Source organism: Dinoponera quadriceps, unplaced genomic scaffold (genome assembly GCF_001313825.1).
Source record: "Dinoponera quadriceps isolate SergipeBrazil2010 unplaced genomic scaffold, ASM131382v1 scaffold316, whole genome shotgun sequence".
NCBI lineage: Eukaryota > Metazoa > Arthropoda > Insecta > Hymenoptera > Formicidae > Dinoponera > Dinoponera quadriceps.
Genome location: NW_014554530.1, coordinates 593,582 through 610,857, shown reverse-complemented (window position 1 = coordinate 610,857; position 17,276 = coordinate 593,582). Strand labels below are relative to the sequence as shown.

The 17,276-nt window shown below is 46.4% G+C and overlaps 3 protein-coding genes across 4 annotated transcripts in view; 1 reads left to right on the top strand and 2 right to left on the bottom strand.

Annotated features, from left to right (window-relative positions):
• The window catches only part of LOC106751867 (UPF0769 protein C21orf59 homolog), a 67,211-nt gene that overhangs the window by 20,921 nt on the left and 29,014 nt on the right, over nucleotides 1-17,276 (top strand). The gene's annotated exons all lie outside the window — the stretch shown is intronic.
• LOC106751871 (protein tipE) lies at nucleotides 6,838-10,379 on the bottom strand. 2 transcript variants are annotated; one of them, XM_014633095.1, is made up of 4 exons: nucleotides 10,101-10,379; nucleotides 9,772-10,018; nucleotides 8,850-9,017; nucleotides 6,838-8,507 (listed from the first exon to the last, which is right to left on the bottom strand). In XM_014633095.1, exons 1-4 carry the CDS (start codon nucleotides 10,348-10,350, stop codon nucleotides 8,231-8,233), a joined length of 942 nt encoding a protein of 313 aa, XP_014488581.1. In that variant the 5' UTR covers nucleotides 10,351-10,379; the 3' UTR covers nucleotides 6,838-8,230. The 2 variants fall into 2 exon arrangements, with proteins under 2 accessions (XP_014488581.1, XP_014488582.1); XM_014633096.1 differs by having other exon boundaries at nucleotides 8,269-8,415.
• Nucleotides 11,377-15,140, bottom strand: LOC106751869. The gene is made up of 2 exons (XM_014633094.1): nucleotides 13,359-15,140; nucleotides 11,377-11,462 (listed from the first exon to the last, which is right to left on the bottom strand). Exon 1 carries the CDS (start codon nucleotides 14,707-14,709, stop codon nucleotides 13,369-13,371), a length of 1,341 nt encoding a protein of 446 aa, XP_014488580.1. The 5' UTR covers nucleotides 14,710-15,140; the 3' UTR covers nucleotides 11,377-11,462; nucleotides 13,359-13,368.

The window sequence follows — 17,276 nt, the reverse complement described above, 5'->3', positions numbered from 1 at the left end:
GTTACAAAGAATGACGTTTCTCGCCCGCGCCCTTGGAACCGCGCCGCCGGAGGGGTGTATGTCTCTCTCGTCGGTTCCCGTCGTCTTTGGCGGACCTCACCGGGCAAGCGGCTTATTACGCAACATTTCCCGCCGCGTGCTCGCCGCGACGTCACCGTTATTATTTATACGCGAAAGTGAAAGTGGCGGTACGCCGCTGCGTTATTCCACATAGAGAGAGAGAGAGAGAGAATCGATCTCCCTCGATGTGTAACAGAGAGAGAGAAAGAAAGGGAGAGCGAGAAATAAAGATAGATAGAGAGAGAGAGAGAGGGAAAGAGAGGCACTCTTCCGGAGGACACCCACGATAGTACGATGACGTCTCTAATGGTTGTTCCACTTGCGGATAACCTTGAGCCGAGCGATTATCTTGCCGATAATGCCTTTGGGATTCGCGTTCTCGGAACGTCGTTTTTCCATGTACATTCTACTTAGCCGTGTCCGTCATATTCTGGGAAGGGTGATAAATAGCGTACATACCCTCGTCCGAACCCTCGTCCTTCCTCTTATCGCGATATTCGTCTGCGAAATCCTTCCGTCTCTTTTCGAACCGAGAAACCGCCCGATCGGCAGGAACCGACGACTTTTCGCTCGTTATTTCGGAAACAGCGCGAAGAAACTCTCTTCGGGAAGAGCCGCTCGGAAATGCAGCGGGATCTATAACGCTTTACGATACTCTCGTCGGCCGACTTAACGCGAACGGACTTCCGCCGGTCGTGCGCGCCCGATAAAATCAAAGCCGCTTTCCCGGCCGAGCTTGCCGAGCGTATCACTCGTTTTCGACTATTCCTGATATTCCCCGGAACGGAAAATGTATATGTATCTTCGCGCGATCCCGATGTCGAGCGATCGATATCGATAGCTAATATCGACAATATCTATCGCTCTTCCGAAAAAACGACGATCTTCTCGCAGAAGCCCGGCAATTTCTCACTTTTGCGGATGATGCGGATTTCTCTCGTGCGAAATGAACGAAGGCTGGGTGTTTGCGCTTTTATCGAGCTCCAAGGAGAAGTCTCGCGAAGGAAATTCTCCGTTCGGCAATTTCGCCGGCGATAAATCCCCCGGGTCTCATTCGGACGAGAATTCAAGAGACCGGGGCTCTTGGATATTCTCTCCGTTCGCCGGTCTCACCATCGTCTCTCCATTTCACTTTTCTCGCGCGCGAAATTCACACCTCGGCGCACTGTGAACGACGTACTCGCAGAACCACGCTCAGTCGAGAACGATCAACGGTATCATTTCGTCCGCGGGGATCGACCGCGCGATCGGTGGTGCGGCCGGTCTCACCTCATTGGATCATCGATCGCCGAGCGACGACCTCACGATCGTTTCTGTCCGCGGGCCGCAGGGTTATCGTCGCGCCGTGATCTTTTCATCCCGTGAAGGAGAATCGCGAGCGCAAACACACGCGAGGTGGCCGTGCAACTAACCAACCCCGACGACTGTTTGAAAACAAGCCTGCCTGCCAGTCGGTGGTGCGAGTTCCCCCGCACGGAGTTTGCGCGGAGTGGTATACCCGCGCGCTCTCGCCATGGGGGGGTGGGATTCCCTTTCATGGTGAAATGCCCCGAGTGAAACGTCGACCCGCGGGTTTATATAAGTTTCGTCGCACCCTCGGTGGTGGGGCGAGGGTGTGTGTATGTCGCGAAACTTCTGGAATGTGAACGCGCGCGCGCGCCGCTCTATTATAGCGGAGAACTAACGAAAACTGACGATCTTCACTTGTCAAGCCCGTCTTTCTTAATTCCCGCACAGTGAAAAGTTTCCCGTCAAGAACGGTCCGCTGAAATTTGGTGTTACTTTAACACGGGGGGAAAGTACATGCACTGAGAAACCCAATTAGTTTTTTTTCTTTCTTAATATAAGCAGCGCAACTTTATCTGTGTGTTAAAAGTACACAAATATAATATTAAATTAGCAGATTATTCATCTTATTAACACGTTATTTGTGTGCATTCTAACACATTCCCAATGTTAAAATAACACAAGATTTCAGTGGACCATTTTTAAAACAAAATTTTTTACTGTGAATTCTTTCCTTTCCGCCCTCAATAACAAACATCGACCCTCGAACGATCGGGTCGAGAGAGAGACCCGGTTTATTTTTTCATATGTGCGTTATATTTTCTCTTTTTTGCATTATTCAGATAATATTCACGATTGTACTACCCGGTGTTATTTTAACTCTTCGCTTATTTTTATTACAATGCTGAAAAACAGTTTGAAATTATCCTACATATAATTTCTGTTAAAATATCTTTATTTTGAGAGCATTAAATGCCATAAAACAATTGAACTTGCATATAATAAAATTCACGGACATTATTTCGCGGTTGCGCTACACGGTCATTTCTATTCCGCTGAAGTTACGTAAGTTCCTGCCTTCGGTATGAGAGGAAAATATTATTTTCATTTGTCGCAACGACAGGTTTGATATTTATTATTCAATTTCAGCTGTTTGCGCTTGTATCACGTGATTGAGAACAGATGTAACAATTTTCATTTGGAATTGTCCCGTTGTCGTTGTAATTGCATCGTTGGAAATGTCAGGCGAAACACGTAACGAGACACACATAAACGAGAGCTTGCGTTATGAAGTGCGTGAAACTGTTCATCATAACATGTAAATTATAAATGCGCTGCTCCATGAAAGACAAAGTCAGTCGGGCCGTCTTATCGATTTAGATTAATCCCCTCGATATCAACCCAGTAGGGTGGAGTGTTATTCCCGTTGCATTAACATTTTCCGCGACCTTCGACGCAAAAGGTCAAATGTCTTTGTTTAGTGCTATGTAGAGTTCGTGCAATTGACGTGCGAAGAGTCGTCAACGTGATGTCGCGGCTGCGATTTGTAGCACGATTCGAGATTGCCTCTTTCTGTTTTATTTTTTTCTAAAAAATATTCGTAACTTTCTTCTCGCAAAATACAGAGGGCAAAATAAGGTATGAACTATTGAAATATATATATACAGAGAAAAAAAATTATTTTGCTGTCGTAACGAAACCATCGTTGTTACACAGTAAACAATTTTGTGTTAAAAACGGTTCACTGAAATGTTGATATTATTTTAACATGAGTACGTGAAAAAGTACACAAATATACGTTAAATTAACATATTCATTTTATTCAAGTATAAAAGTTTTTAACATATTCATCTTATTAAAATGATTAAAAAAATTTCACTGAACCGTTTTCAACACAAAATTTTCTTTCTGTGTACTGCATATTCGTTGCGACGGCGATAAAATTTAGTTGGCATAACGAAATTAGTAAATTCTTCGTAATTAGAGCAGAAACAGTTTTGTTGTCAGTATAGAAAATATTCTGCCGAGTAAATTTGTCCTTAGAACACGTTAATTTACTGTTGAAACAAAATAGTGTTTTTCTGCATTTACTAATTAGTTCTTATAGCGAAATAATTTGTAGAGTCAGCAAAATAATCTAGCGAATAGCAATTAGAACTCTTAATAAAGCGTTTTGCTGTCCACATAACTGACAGATTTTACTGTGACAGCATAAAACTGCCAGAAAATTATTCTTCTCCGTGTAACGCACACTTTAAGCGTACTTGCACATATTTAGAATTTAAACGGATTCATTATTGAGGAAAATAACGGCTATTATTTAAAGCGAAAATAAACAGGGAAATGTGTTGGGCGGGCGACGGTGAACTGGAAGAACGATACACGCGTTGTTAACAGAAAACGTATTTTTATATATTTCAAACGAAATCTCTTTTATTTACAATAGTCTGTCTGTTTCGCGGAACGTGCGCGAGCACGGTTTATATATAATATGTATATCTTATGTACAATACTTATGAGACCGAGTATATATACGAGAAGCGATGGACGAACTTACATCCATCGGTGAGATTGAAAACTTTCGAGTAGAGGGAAAGGAAGCGTCTCGAAGAGTACGTTGCTCGTTTATATTGTTAATCGTAAAATTTACATACAAGGAAAGAGAGACGAGATGAGAAAGGGAGGTAGAGAAAGAGGGAGAGAGAGAGAGAGAGAGAAAGAAAGAGAGAAAGAGAGAGAAAGGGAAATGATGTCGGCATGATAAACGTTCAGCTGAAGTAAGTGCGAATACTATTACAATAATAGCCAAATATCATTGCGAGAGAGTGTACAATATATAAAGTTAATTATCGAGTAATGTGTCCGTTTGTCGAGCCGAGTAGGCCGAGATGGACAAAATAATGGCCGAGAGGTCGGCCATCGTTCAGCTTTCTTCCGCGATCGGACGTATTACGGTAGCTACGTCGCATGCGGAGAAAAGGTTCAGTTGAATCTACCAGACAGTGAACGAACCAAGCGAGCTTCGGTCGAAGGACATAGAATTTCTGGTTTACGAGAGCCGAATTTCGATCATAAGAAGCAGAAGCACTTCTGTTCCCTTCGACCGAAACGCGTCTGGTCCGTTCCCTCTCCGTCTACATTGCAAGTTCAACCGAACTTTTTCTTTCCGTGCGGAAATAGAGTCCGCCTCGAATTGTTTACTCTACACTACACCTTTGTACAGTACAAACTATCGGGACTAGAATTTGTTCGCCTATCTAAAGAAGGATCTCAAGCAGGGTATTCGCAGGGCGGACCTTCCTTTCGTCTCGTCTCTCTGATCAAAGATCGAATCGGCTTCCGGGTTCGAGCTTCCTTCGCGTGGAAGTGTCTTCCGTGTACCTGCAATTCGCTTGCCGTTTTCCGTGCGTTTCACAAACCGGCGAGAGAAGGCCTGTATCTCTGCTTGAGATCCCCCGCGTGTTCTCTATGTAATATAATATAAACAACTTCTCTCTCGCGGCCAAATGCTCTAAGAATGCTGCCTACGACGACCGGCTGGTCAGCCTAATGAATTCTCTCTTTCGATCGGCACCCTAAAACCAATACGATGCCGGTACATTGTGGCTTTCACGCGCGAGTTATCGCTTCTGGATTGTCCGCGTTTCCCTGGTGTGTGCCTTGCCTAGAGAGAGAAAGAGAGAGAAAGAGAAAGAGAGAGAAACTCGACTTCTCCGTTTTACCTCTCTATAGTATTATTACATATCGCGCACGAGATCTAATATATTCTAACCGGTTGTGCTGCAAAAATTTCCGCGACGGCGAACTACCACCCGCGGCTCTCTCGCGGCACGGAAAAGCGCGGCAAGCGTAACACACGCGCGCACACATACACGCGCGCGCGCGGGCGTTTGATTGGCGCCGTCGATTTCGTCGATTGTGAGCGTTTTGAGCAAAAATTCTCGCGAAAAAGGTGCATGAGAAGGGGGGCGCAGCAGGAGTCCCTCGATTTGTAATCCGACGACCGGCGAAGCGGCGTCGCGCACGGAGGAAACGCTTTGAAGGGATTTTACTGGAACGGCAAATTGCTTGCCGATACAGTGACGGCAGGAAAAGCTTATTTCAATGGTGAAATTTTGCTCGGACAGCGGAAAGACTCTTTAAGAATATATCCATCGCTTGTCGCTAATTAACTGGATATATTGGACAGCAAAATTATTTCTTCCGTGTGACAAAACTTTTTCCCGTCGCTATATTAACAAACAATTTGCCGTTCCAGCGAAACTTGTTTTCTCCGTGCGAGTATCGATTAACGTTCATTCGTAATTACGTGATATCTAATTTTGATTTTCTCCTTCTTATCTTCCTTTCTAACATCGCGTTTCTGCCCGCATTGTGATCAAACCGGATCTAACGCTCTCCACCGTTCGAAATCCGGTTTGTCCGATGCGAACGGCGACGAATCGATTTCGACGGGATAACGCGAGGTTGGAGAGATGAAATCGATGGACATCTGCGATTTGTTCGACGATCGCGACTCGTCGCGGTCGTACTTCAACGCAAATTAGAACTAGCAAGCTTCGAGTGGGGAATGAATGCCAAAACACAGGGTCCCGTCGGGAGTTCGCCACTTCGTGGCAGCGCTTCCGACGTTTAAGGACGCCTAGAGTAAGGCCGAGTAAGGATTCACAACCATACTAGATGTTAGGAGGATTACGACATGGTTTCCATACGCTTCGAAACAAACGTTACTGAGAAATCACTTCCGTTCAACAGTCGGATTGGGTCCGGACCGATCCGAGAATAACGACAAATCAAAACACGGACGGTTAAAAATGACTCTAAGACCCGGTTTTTCATCTTCTAGTTGACTTACGGTTCAAACTTAAATCGATAACGACATAAAAATTGCATTTTTCTATTTATGAATGGAAAAACATAATTTTTATGTTACCATCAGGTTAAGCCCAAATCACCCCGACAAACACAAAGTAACAGTTATATAAATGTTAGTTGTAATTTCCTGCTCAATAATGTAACTGTTGTATAACGCACGCGTTAAGCAACAGTTATATTATTAAGTAGGAAATTACAACTAACATTTATTTAACTGTTACTTCGTGTTTTTGCCGGGACGAGTTAACCTGCAAATGAAAAACCGAACTAAGCGAAGTGGACGTTAACTTTCTTTTCTCCTGACAGTTTCACAGTTTTGACTCTGACAAACGCCGGAATATCTGACGGAATGGATATTATTGCTGAGCGATTTGCGAGCGTATGCGAGTTGCAGTTGCGAGTTGCAGGATGACGTCGTTTCGTAGCTTACGGAACGCAGTTCGCGCGTCCTCGTAAAGAACCAACTTAAACATATCGTTAAAACCTATGGCTATAAACTATGCGCACAATGCGTGCCAGCGTTCACGTGCATTATTTATGTATTAATAAATAGTACATATTATAAGTATTCATAAATTTATATTCATTAATTTATGTATATATATATATATATATATATATATACTTTGTGTAATTAGAATCTCTCTCTCCACGACGTGACTCGCGTCTGCGTAAAAAATTCGTAACAACTCTTATATATCGATTTCGATAGAATTACGATCGGTAATATTCACAGGCTTAACTTACTGCCTACCCTTAACCTACGTTTTTTGGTGCGGAAGCGGATTTCGAAAGCGAACCACGTCACATTCGCTTCACTTCTTCCATCTTCCTACGAGAACACCTTCACCGAAGTGAAGTTTTGCAAATTCCCGTTAGAACTATCACTCACGCGTTTGTGAGAGAAGAGGGAACAAATATCACGCAAAAATGTACCTCACACCCTGTGACTTTTGTGACGAAATATCTATCCAATTTCAAGGGACTAAAATCACACCCAGATGGTCACGGTTTGATCTATTCAAAAAAGTGGCAATAACGAGAAGACGCCGATATTAGTAATTCGAATCGAAGGCTTGGGAGAGAAAGGGGGGGAGGTGAAATCTCCAAACGAGAATTTTGCCAAACGCGTTTGCTAGTGAGTGCAGCGAGTAACATGGTTAGTCCGACACGAGTCCGCATTGGAATCCATTTCTTTGAGTTTGGAGCTCGACGGGCCGACGGGGTTGCGCCGCGCGTCGAACTGCAAGACTCACGCGGAAGCTCGCGCTGCTTCCGTCGACATTTCGCGTCTCGACGTTGACCGTCGAAGGGGCAGCTTACGTAACTTAACTCGTAAATTCGCGGCCGTGTAACTAGTCTAAACCTGATGCTGCTCTGTAAAATCTAATCTGTGCCGTTTAAAAACTATCGTCCAGCTTAAATTATCACGTGGTAGGAAGGCGCGCCTTTATCACGGTTCAGTCCGAAACACATACACGCGGAGGTCGCCATCGTTATCGTCGTGTCTTGATCTCACCCGTCGTCGCGTGTTTCGAACCACACCCCTCGTGAACTCCCATGAAATACTGATAGATAATTGAAAAGTCCGAGCTCTCATCATTCACGGCCTACTTAACGTCGTAAATTTAATTTTCGTGTGCTCTTTGCAAAATCTCGCGCGAGCGATTCTCCCGACCCGACCCGTCGCTCATTCCTCACTTCATTTGAGATCCGACCTCATCTTTATTTCGATTGAGTGCGTATGGTTAATGTCAGTGCAATGGAATGTCGAGAAAAAGAGATACCAAGATAGATAGATAGAGAAAGAGAGATAATGAGAAAAGAGAAATGTTTCTTTTTTTCTTTTTCATGTCAGTGGCGTGAAACCTAGGCGCACGTTCCATTTATTGAAAGCACGTTTTAGAGCAGATTCAGAAGACAAAAAGAAGTCGGAGAGAGAGCGCGCGTCAAGCATAATCCCAAGTGAACGAACCCGGTAAGAAGCGGCAATACAAAGACACCTCGTTTACTCCGCTCGCGGCGGATTTCCCTTAGCGCTAATGCTCGATCGCTTATTAAATTTATAAGGCAAAGCACGCTGGAGCCATTCGGAGATCTTTTCCCTGGCATCACTCCCGCGCAGGGGGGTGTGCCCTCGGTAGCAGTCAGTATTCCTCTTCGTCCTCCTCGAACTCGTCCTCTGCCAAGATGCTGCAAGAACGGAAAGCCACGGAATCACGGAAAGAGAAAGGGACGCAGAGGTGGCGTGATGTACGGAGGAATTACTTTGACAACAGAGAGTCCTAGGAAAATAAACAGAAAAAACTCCTAAGTGTGCTGAAAAGAAAAACCAAAGGAAAATTGCGTAATGTGCGGCTTAAAGGCACGTCCGAGTGGTGGACTCGACTTGGCGAGATTCGCACAATTTGAAGCGAAGGGAGCGAAATCGAGGGCGATAACATCAATTTGCACTTCCAATACGTGCCCGTTCTTTCTTTTTTTCCTGTTAATACGTAGCATCCGATCGCCGACGGAACGTGTTAATTTGTAACAGGGGTTGTCGAGGGAACGACTTCAAAGTAATTCCGTGTGAATACACAATGGATCTGCTAGCCGCGCTTGGGCCACTGCATACATACACTTACTCTTCCTTTCTAGCATACTTGTCGATGAGATTGCGACCCGGACCGCCGCAGGTCTTGCCTATCGGCGGACAATACCAGTAGCACAGTACGCCGACTGTCACGGCGAACAATACTATGGGCACGATCAAAGCCAACACCAAGTGCCTGAGGTTCTGATCCCACGAGTATCTGCGGACAAAGGACAACGGAGCACGCTAATCACAATGCGATATTCGCGAAAATCCGAATTTCTCGACGAATTCAGGATTCCAATCGATAAGACAGATGACGCGAAAGTGACTTAGACGCGTGCACAAGCAAGTCGTGCGATCCGTGAATTAGTATTTATAAACGGGAAAAACTAGTATCAATTCAATACTCATATTCTCTTGTATATTAAGAAAGATATCTTATAATCTTATATGAAGATAAAACCTGCTCTCTCTCTCTCTCTCTCTCTCTCTTATGCATGAAAAATTCTATACAGCTCCCTTAAAATATCATATTTTGTTATTCAAGAATAATTTTCAGGAATTGAGAGGAAAACATATTGGACGAAAGGAACGATATCTTCAAACTAAGAATTATATCAGCTTGAAGTCGTTCTTTTTGCAAATTAAATTGTTCTCAATTTATAAAAATTGATATTAACCCTTTGCACTCCGGAGCGGAGCCATTTAAAATTTGTCTTCAAACTCTTCAAACTCAAATGCAAATAGCAAGAGCGGAATATCCTATACACAATAGTTTTTACGATTTGTCTTTATGTTACGAACTGAAAGTTATTTGCATTGTCTTCATAGCGGAGCCCTCGAGTTTGAAGAGAAATTTTAAATGGCTCCGCTCCGGGGCCCTCGAGTACAAAGGGTTGATATGTTTGTTTCTATGTAAAGAACGACGCGATTGCGAGGCGATTCAGGTCTCGCCTCAGTCGAGATCGTACCTCGCGACAACCGTCTCCGGATATGTCCTGCTGTAGTAACAGGGAAATATGTTCCCCGTGTTCTTGTACTGCTTCGCGAATGCGGAACAGTTGACGGTCGGCGGGTAGCCGCATCCCTCCGTGTTTACGAAGAACTTGGTGTCGGTGACGTCCCATGGCACCGAGCCCAACGACTTCGCCTCCTCGAACGGCAGTTTGGTATAGTTGACTCTGATCTGATGGCAACGAAGCGCCGCACTGGTGCAACCTACGACACGATAACGATCGCATTGATACAATACGGAGGCGCAGCGTGACGGGAAAGGCGTGTCGAGGATTATGGAGCTCACCTTCCCTGCAACTCGCCCACGAGCAGTTCTTCAGGCCCTCCGCGTAAACGTGATCCGTCGTGACGCAGGCGACCGCGTGCGGCGAGAAGTCCGCCAATATCGTGGATATCGCCGGCTCGACGACGAATGGGATCAGGAAGAGGAAACCGAAGACCGCGAGGATCGCCGTGGTGCCGAGGCAGAGGGAGGTGTAGAACTTCGCCTTCTCTATCATGGCGCCGATTTTCGACTCCTCCACCTGCACCCCCATTATTACCGTCGACTCGTCAGAATCAATAGTTGCGGCCGTTGGTGGACCACGAGGGTCCTGCTGGCGACAGAAGTTCTCGGAAGATACCGGCGGCCGCGATGTCCTCGCGACCGATCTAATCCTCTAATCCCAGGACGCGTCCCACTGTTGTGTGTCACTTCACTCGATCCTTTCTCGTCTGTGATGGCTGCAGCGGAAGTGGAAGGGGAATTCTGCCCGGCGAAACAATGATCTCGGCCAAGCGATCTGCGATCTTGAAGAGGACGACTGATTTGTCGGGGAATCGATCTGACTGGAGAATCTTCGTGACTGGACCAGACGTGATATGACGAAGTGGGACGATCGATAGTAACGATTATTCCGAGAAACGAGAATCAGACTCGTACAGAACGGATCGTTCGGATAGAGGGCTACGTTAACTCGAAGAACTGCAAGCTTTCGAACGTTAGGTTATTCTTGAGGGAGGTCTTCGAGTAGCTCGAATAGGCCGTCGACTGTTTGTACTCACACGGCGCTTACGATGAGTGTGGTCGCGATGTTACGTAGGCAACTTATCGAGAGCTCATCTCCGGTCAATCATCCATCGGCAAGGCGCACTTTCTGACTATTATAAACTCCTAGCTATTGGTCACGGCAAATCAATCAGAAAAAGGGGAACTTCTTAAAAGCTACGAATGTCACGTTGCGTGATAGACGGCGAATTTCCGTAAAATCTCCGCTCTCGCGAGCGGCAGTGTCTCCTCTTCGACGAGAGAACCGTGCTGAATCGTTACGTATGATACCGTGACATCGTTTCCCTCTCGTGTGCCACACAAACATGCGTGTGTACGCTCCGGAGAGTATTTTGGTGCAGGCAGTGCGAGTAGATAAATTCTTCTTGACCTCGGTGTGTACCCCGAGCTGTCTAATCGCTCGCCCCCTCTTTTTGCTTTAGCTTTCTCGATACTTTTGCAAGAGTGTGTATGTGTTGCTCGTATTCGTTTCAGTTTTGCCTCGTTAAATTGCAAGATGAGAATTTTAATCACGCGTTCCCCTCCTCCTCGCACCTTAGTAATGCCCGCGCAGGGAGAATATCGACTGACGAGCCGGACTCTCCTCCAGGAGGGGAATGCCTGTCAACACACAACACCAAAGCAATTGTGTATTGCGACATTGTTAAGAATAATTATGATTCTTTAGCCAGGAATCGCGTTCACGCTGACGTCTCGGGGAAAGATTGCAGAATAGCTAAAGTAAGATACACATACGTATGTGCCTTTTACATATATATATATATATATATATATATGTCTAATAATATTTAAAATGCACAGTAAAAAATATTTTCTACTTAAAATCAACCCTTGCTCAAATTTCTTTGTTAAATTTTTAACATACTCGTGTGTTAATTTAACATAATGTGTTTATGTTATTTCAACGTTTTATGTTGTATCGATATTCAACGTGTGTAAATATTAAAATAATACATTTTATATTTCAATGTTAATTAACGTATTTAATTTCGTGTTAATTTCTGACATAATATTTGTAACATTTCTTAACATATCTACCTCGTGTTAAATTAACACAAAAATTTGAGTGGGCTGGTGGGACAATACTGGCGGTACTGCAGCTTTCAAGCCTTATAATTCGAAAAGTACTTAATGTAAAAATATTTTATTATAAATTTTGAAAAACTCTCGAGATAAGCTACAAGAATGTGCAATAAAAAGTCAGAGTTTCCATTTAAGAAATTGAACCCTACAACTTTTATCTAAAACACTTTTTTTCAAAATTGCATCGTTTACGAGATATTCGACTATATCCAGATTTTTAGTTCACCTGTATATATATATATATAGATAATCGAAAAGTTAATACTTTTCGAAATATGAAATATCTTTTAAAGTATTCACCTTGTATATATATGCATATATATTCTGTTAATTCAGTGAATATTTGTACAGATCGCTTGTACTTGGAATATGTTTTGAAACCTGACTTGATGACTTCAACTGACCCCTCAGTGACGTCGATCAAATACGCAATCTATCTAATGATAAAAATAAAAAATAAAAAAAACTAATACTACGTAGCGTATAAAGGCGATAAATAGGATTACGTCTTCGGCACATTGGTGTTCCTAGAAAGATTAACGTTATTTGCAAATAACACATGCGATTTTGTTTAATGACACTTTTTAGCTCACTCGCAGACAAAATCTCACTTCGCAGAATCTATATGCGTGCTTACGAATTCCTGTTAATATCATATAAAACTTTTAGTTTCCAGAATGTCCGTGCATTTCACGAAATCGCTGACATTCGCTTGCTATCGAATGTATTTCGAGTTAACGTTGAAAAATTATTTCAATTCTTGTACTTTTATGTGTGTGTGTGTGTGTGTGTGTGTGTGTGTGTTGGTGCACATATTAAAAATATATATCTGTTATTTCGAATTATTCTACACGCATACTTAAAGCTCGTTATTTCGTTTCTCTCTTTTGTAATTGGAAGACCAACGAGAAATCTTGACAACAGTGTAACATTGGACGAAGTAATTCAACATACTTTCTATCTTCAATTATTTTATTAAACGTTTTATTAAATTCAATGTGTTTTATTAAAATTACAAGACTTTCATATGTTATTCCAGTCCGATTTACGTCGTGACTTAGAAATCTATAAATCGAGACATTTACAGACTAAGAAAGAAGTCATTGAATAATATAAATAGTAACCATTGTGTGTACTGCGACCATCGCGAAATAGTTGTACTTTGGAACTTTGATGCCGAGAGAATGAGAGAAAGAAAGGAGGTCCGGTTTTAAATAATTATATCGACGAGATATCGGGGTTGCGAGAAATTGATGCCTCAGTCTGCGAGATATAAAGAGTCGGGAGTGAAACGTGAATGAAAGCGCAGCCAATAAACGGCGATATAATTATCCAAAAGCCCGAGAGCCCTCTGACTCGACGGAGGCTCGGAAAGCACAGCCATTTCCCGTTCCAACATGAAGCATCTCTTACGTGACGGATCTCAGAGCGCCATAACGGAGTCTCCTCCGCCAGCATCCCCTAAGTTGCCCGACGCGCTCTTCTCTATCGAGACCAGCGTACCGGGCTTGCCCTTGAACCTCATTTTAGCGTCGTCCCCGACGACGACGGTCCTCTGACAGAAGATCAGAGTGAGACAGCTGACGACGAACAAGATGCTCGGCAGCAGCAGCGCGATCAGGAACTCCTTGTACGTGGTTTCGAGGTCGAAGCGTGACACGACGACGTCCTTGTTGTTCTCGGCGTAGAAACACGGAAACCTGGCGCGCGCGTTGTGATCGGACCCGTCCTTGCCGTATTCGTGAAGGAACTCCTTGCACTCGTCCCGCAGGGTGTTGACGCATCCCTCGAGATTGATCAACAGCCGGCTCTCGTTCGCTATTATCAGACTCTGCTCCGGCGGCGCGACCAAACTGTCGGCGTCCAGCGGCTTCGTGGCGAATATATTCAGGTAGGAGAGATAGGTGAAATTCGTCAGGTCGGTCAGCAGGTCCTTCTCGAGGACGGAGCCGTTGATACAGTCCACCGCCTCCACGCCCAGGGTGGAGTTGAAGATGCCGTAGCAGGAGGCCATCATGATGTCGCCGCGATCCTCGTGCCAGATCTCCTTGTTGCTCACCACGTCTATCGCCCGCTCGCACTGGCTGAGGTAGACCTTGTCGCCGCTCAGCAGGATCATGTTCTTGTTCCTGGTCGGGATGTCGACGCACCTGCGGTCGCAGTTGTAGGGCGTTCGGATGCGCTCGCAAGTGCCGCGGTTGCAGTTGAACAGCCCGTCGATGTCGATGCAGGTGATCTTGCCGCGCCTGCCGGAGCACTTGAGCGGCGGATCCGTGTCGTGGAACATGCACTCGAACGCGTCGGTGATGTTGATGCAGATGCCAGCGGAGCAGTTGAAGGTACCGGTCAGGTTGCGGCACTCGTCCGCTATGCACTTCGACTTCTTCGCGTTCTCCTGGTCGATGCCGTAGCACGTCTTGTTCGTCGTGTTTGTGCAGTTCGCCAGCAGGATCGTCGAGCCGTTTCTCCGTAGGTTCACGTGGATCTGCACGCAGGGCCCGGAGGTCTTCGACAGGCACCACTCGCCGCAGCTGCCCCACTCGCAATTGTCGGCGTTCACCGCGCGGATGGTCGTGCACATCACCGGCACCTCGCTGATGCCCGACTTGAAGGCCCGGGTGCTCGGCATGTAGATCGCTACCGTCAGGTAGACCAGCGCCACCGATGACAGCACCGCCGTCATCTGGCAGATGCAGATCGTGCCGCAGATCCGCCCGTCCTGCGGCGGTATCACCAGGTTCTCCACCGGCACCGGCCTTGGCATCCTGCCAGCTTGCGCTCGCTCGATGGCTTCGATCGGTCGCCTCGCCTAGCTGCGCTTGTTGCTCATCGCGGGCACACCGATCGCGCACTTCCTATTCTATCGATTCTCCGCGTCACGAGGCTCTCCGCAAACGTTCTCTCGGTGCGATCGAGTGAAAGTCCCCAGCTGTTACGTAAGCCGAAACTGTCGCTCGACGAGAGTCTCACCGTGCTGCCCGCCGAAGGGAGGGTGACTGCGACCGGATGGTGGTGGAGCTTCCGAACACCAAGCGCGACGTTTCCAAAACTCGCCCCGCAGCGTACAACACGCGTCGCGACCCTCGACGTGAAATTCTCGGCGGGTCGCGGACTGATTCGCGTCGGCCTCCACGGTCGGAATTCCACGCGAGGGATCTCTCTCTTCTTTTCACCGCAGGACGAGTCCACCCCCGCGCATGTTCTGCCCGCGTGCAGTATGCGCCGGCGGAAGCGTGGGGAACGCGGGCATTGATCGGCTCGCCGCTTGCGGCTGCGCGTCGGCGAAACGGCGCCGCACGCGTTACCGCAGTAGACGTCACATCGAAGACGCGCCTCGGGGGAGGATGATGCGGGCTGATCTCCAGAGATGGCGGCTGTCGGCCGCCGAAAACGCGAAATCGCTCTCTCGTCTCAACGGATGGGAAAAATTCCCCATCGGACGAATCGATCGATCCGCTCGAATCACGGCGATGGGATCGGATGGTGATATATCTTTGTCCGTTGAAATATTCGATAACGTTGCCGAGACAGTTACCGAAATGAAAGCCGAACGGTAAATTAGCCGGCCTTTGCACATCCCGTTGTGATATTAATCGAATAAAGGCACGCTCGATCGGATGAAATGACAAAATGATCGGGCATTATACTTGATCGGACGTTTGCTACTTTTCGATCGGATTATCCGATCAAACGCGATCGAATGTGTCTCTCATTGAAGTAATCAGGCTCGGAATTTTCGTCTCGATCAGCCGAATTGCGTCGTCCGACAGTTCGCGGCTCAGTTCTCTCCCGAAAACGTTTCGTCCCGACGAGCGAGCGAGCAAGGCGGGGGTCGCGCGGAAAGCGCGTCTCGCCAGTCGGTTTCCCTCGGAAAATCGTCGCGCGAAGCGAGTAAATCGCCGGGGCTAAAGTAGGCTAAAGCGAAGTACACTGGGAGCACGAAGCGGAATGGTAATTCTCCGGCTGCGTTCACCCGATATGAATGTGGGATTATACGTATACGCGTCGCGGATGACGGCCTATGCAAAGTTCCTGAGAGACTTTAGGCGCAACTAGGCGGAACTGGGTCGACAACCGTCCGTTCCACGCGCTCGATTAAAATAATCGACGATACTGCGTAGCCTTCTTCTTTTTCCTCCCCTTCTTTTTCTCTTGGCCCTATTTCTTTTCCCTTTTCTCCTCGTTACCCCTCCGTGCCTACGATTGTGACACGAGAGACGGGGTGCAGCGACACACGAGCGATATTATTCGCAGTACGCTCGTATTTACGATATCTCGTGGATATCAGACCTGAAAATAATTTCCGGCAGACTCTTCTGGGGGGGGGGGGGCCGTTAGGACTGGCTGTGCCCCTGTGTCGTAAACTTTTATGAGACATATATATCTTCTCTAATATCGGAGTTCACATTTTCCCCGGGAATCCCGTAAAACTTTCTGTCCCGGAGAAGATGTAAATATACAATCCTGTCGTAACTGTAATTCCCCCTCCGATTCCTCCGTGCCGTCGGCACTGCTCTCATACCGTGATCCTCGCTCGCAAATAAGCTTATCTGAGTTCTGTTGATGATGTAAGGAGAAATTCCCCCCTTCTGTGATATATCGAAACCCCCTTTCGAGAATCACGCGATGCGCTTTCCCGGCTTCGTTGTACAAACTGGAGCTGCCGCGGTATTGTGACACAGTTTCGTTAATGACCTTCGCAATGTGTGACGGTTTAAACATCTGGCATGAAAGCGAGAGAGAGAGAGAGAAAGAGAGAAAAAGAGAGCGCGAGGGGCCGGAGGGAGGAAAAAAATAATGGGTCGCACACGGCGTTCGCACGTAACATAACGTAGTTTTATCGAACGCTACGCTCAGACGGTGTGGCGCCTCCGTTTCATGCGGGTTTCCACAAACGCGCGGCGGCACACGCGTCTCTCTCTCTCTCTCTCTCTCTCTTACCTATCATTTGCGAGATCGGCGCACGCAACTCGAATCTAGCGCGCGTATCAGCATCAACTTTTTGTATCGATCAGCACGGTAAAATACTGCGATCCCTGCAGTAACCAACTCGTTTCTCCGCGTCGTAAAGCGAAATTGGATCAACGAAATAACGAACGTGAAGGACGCTTCTCCGGGAAATGAAGCCGATGAATTTCCGACGGTCCTTAAAGGGATTCGAGCGAACGTATCGGTTTTCCCTCCCCGCGAGAAATTCTCACGTATATCGCGCTGAAAAGCGGAGAGGTGTCCTTCCATAAAATTATTCGTTGCCTCAAAATTGCGAGCTTGAAGTTTACGCCCCCGTTAATTCCCGCGATACTTGCGACTCGTCGATCCCCCCCCCCCCCC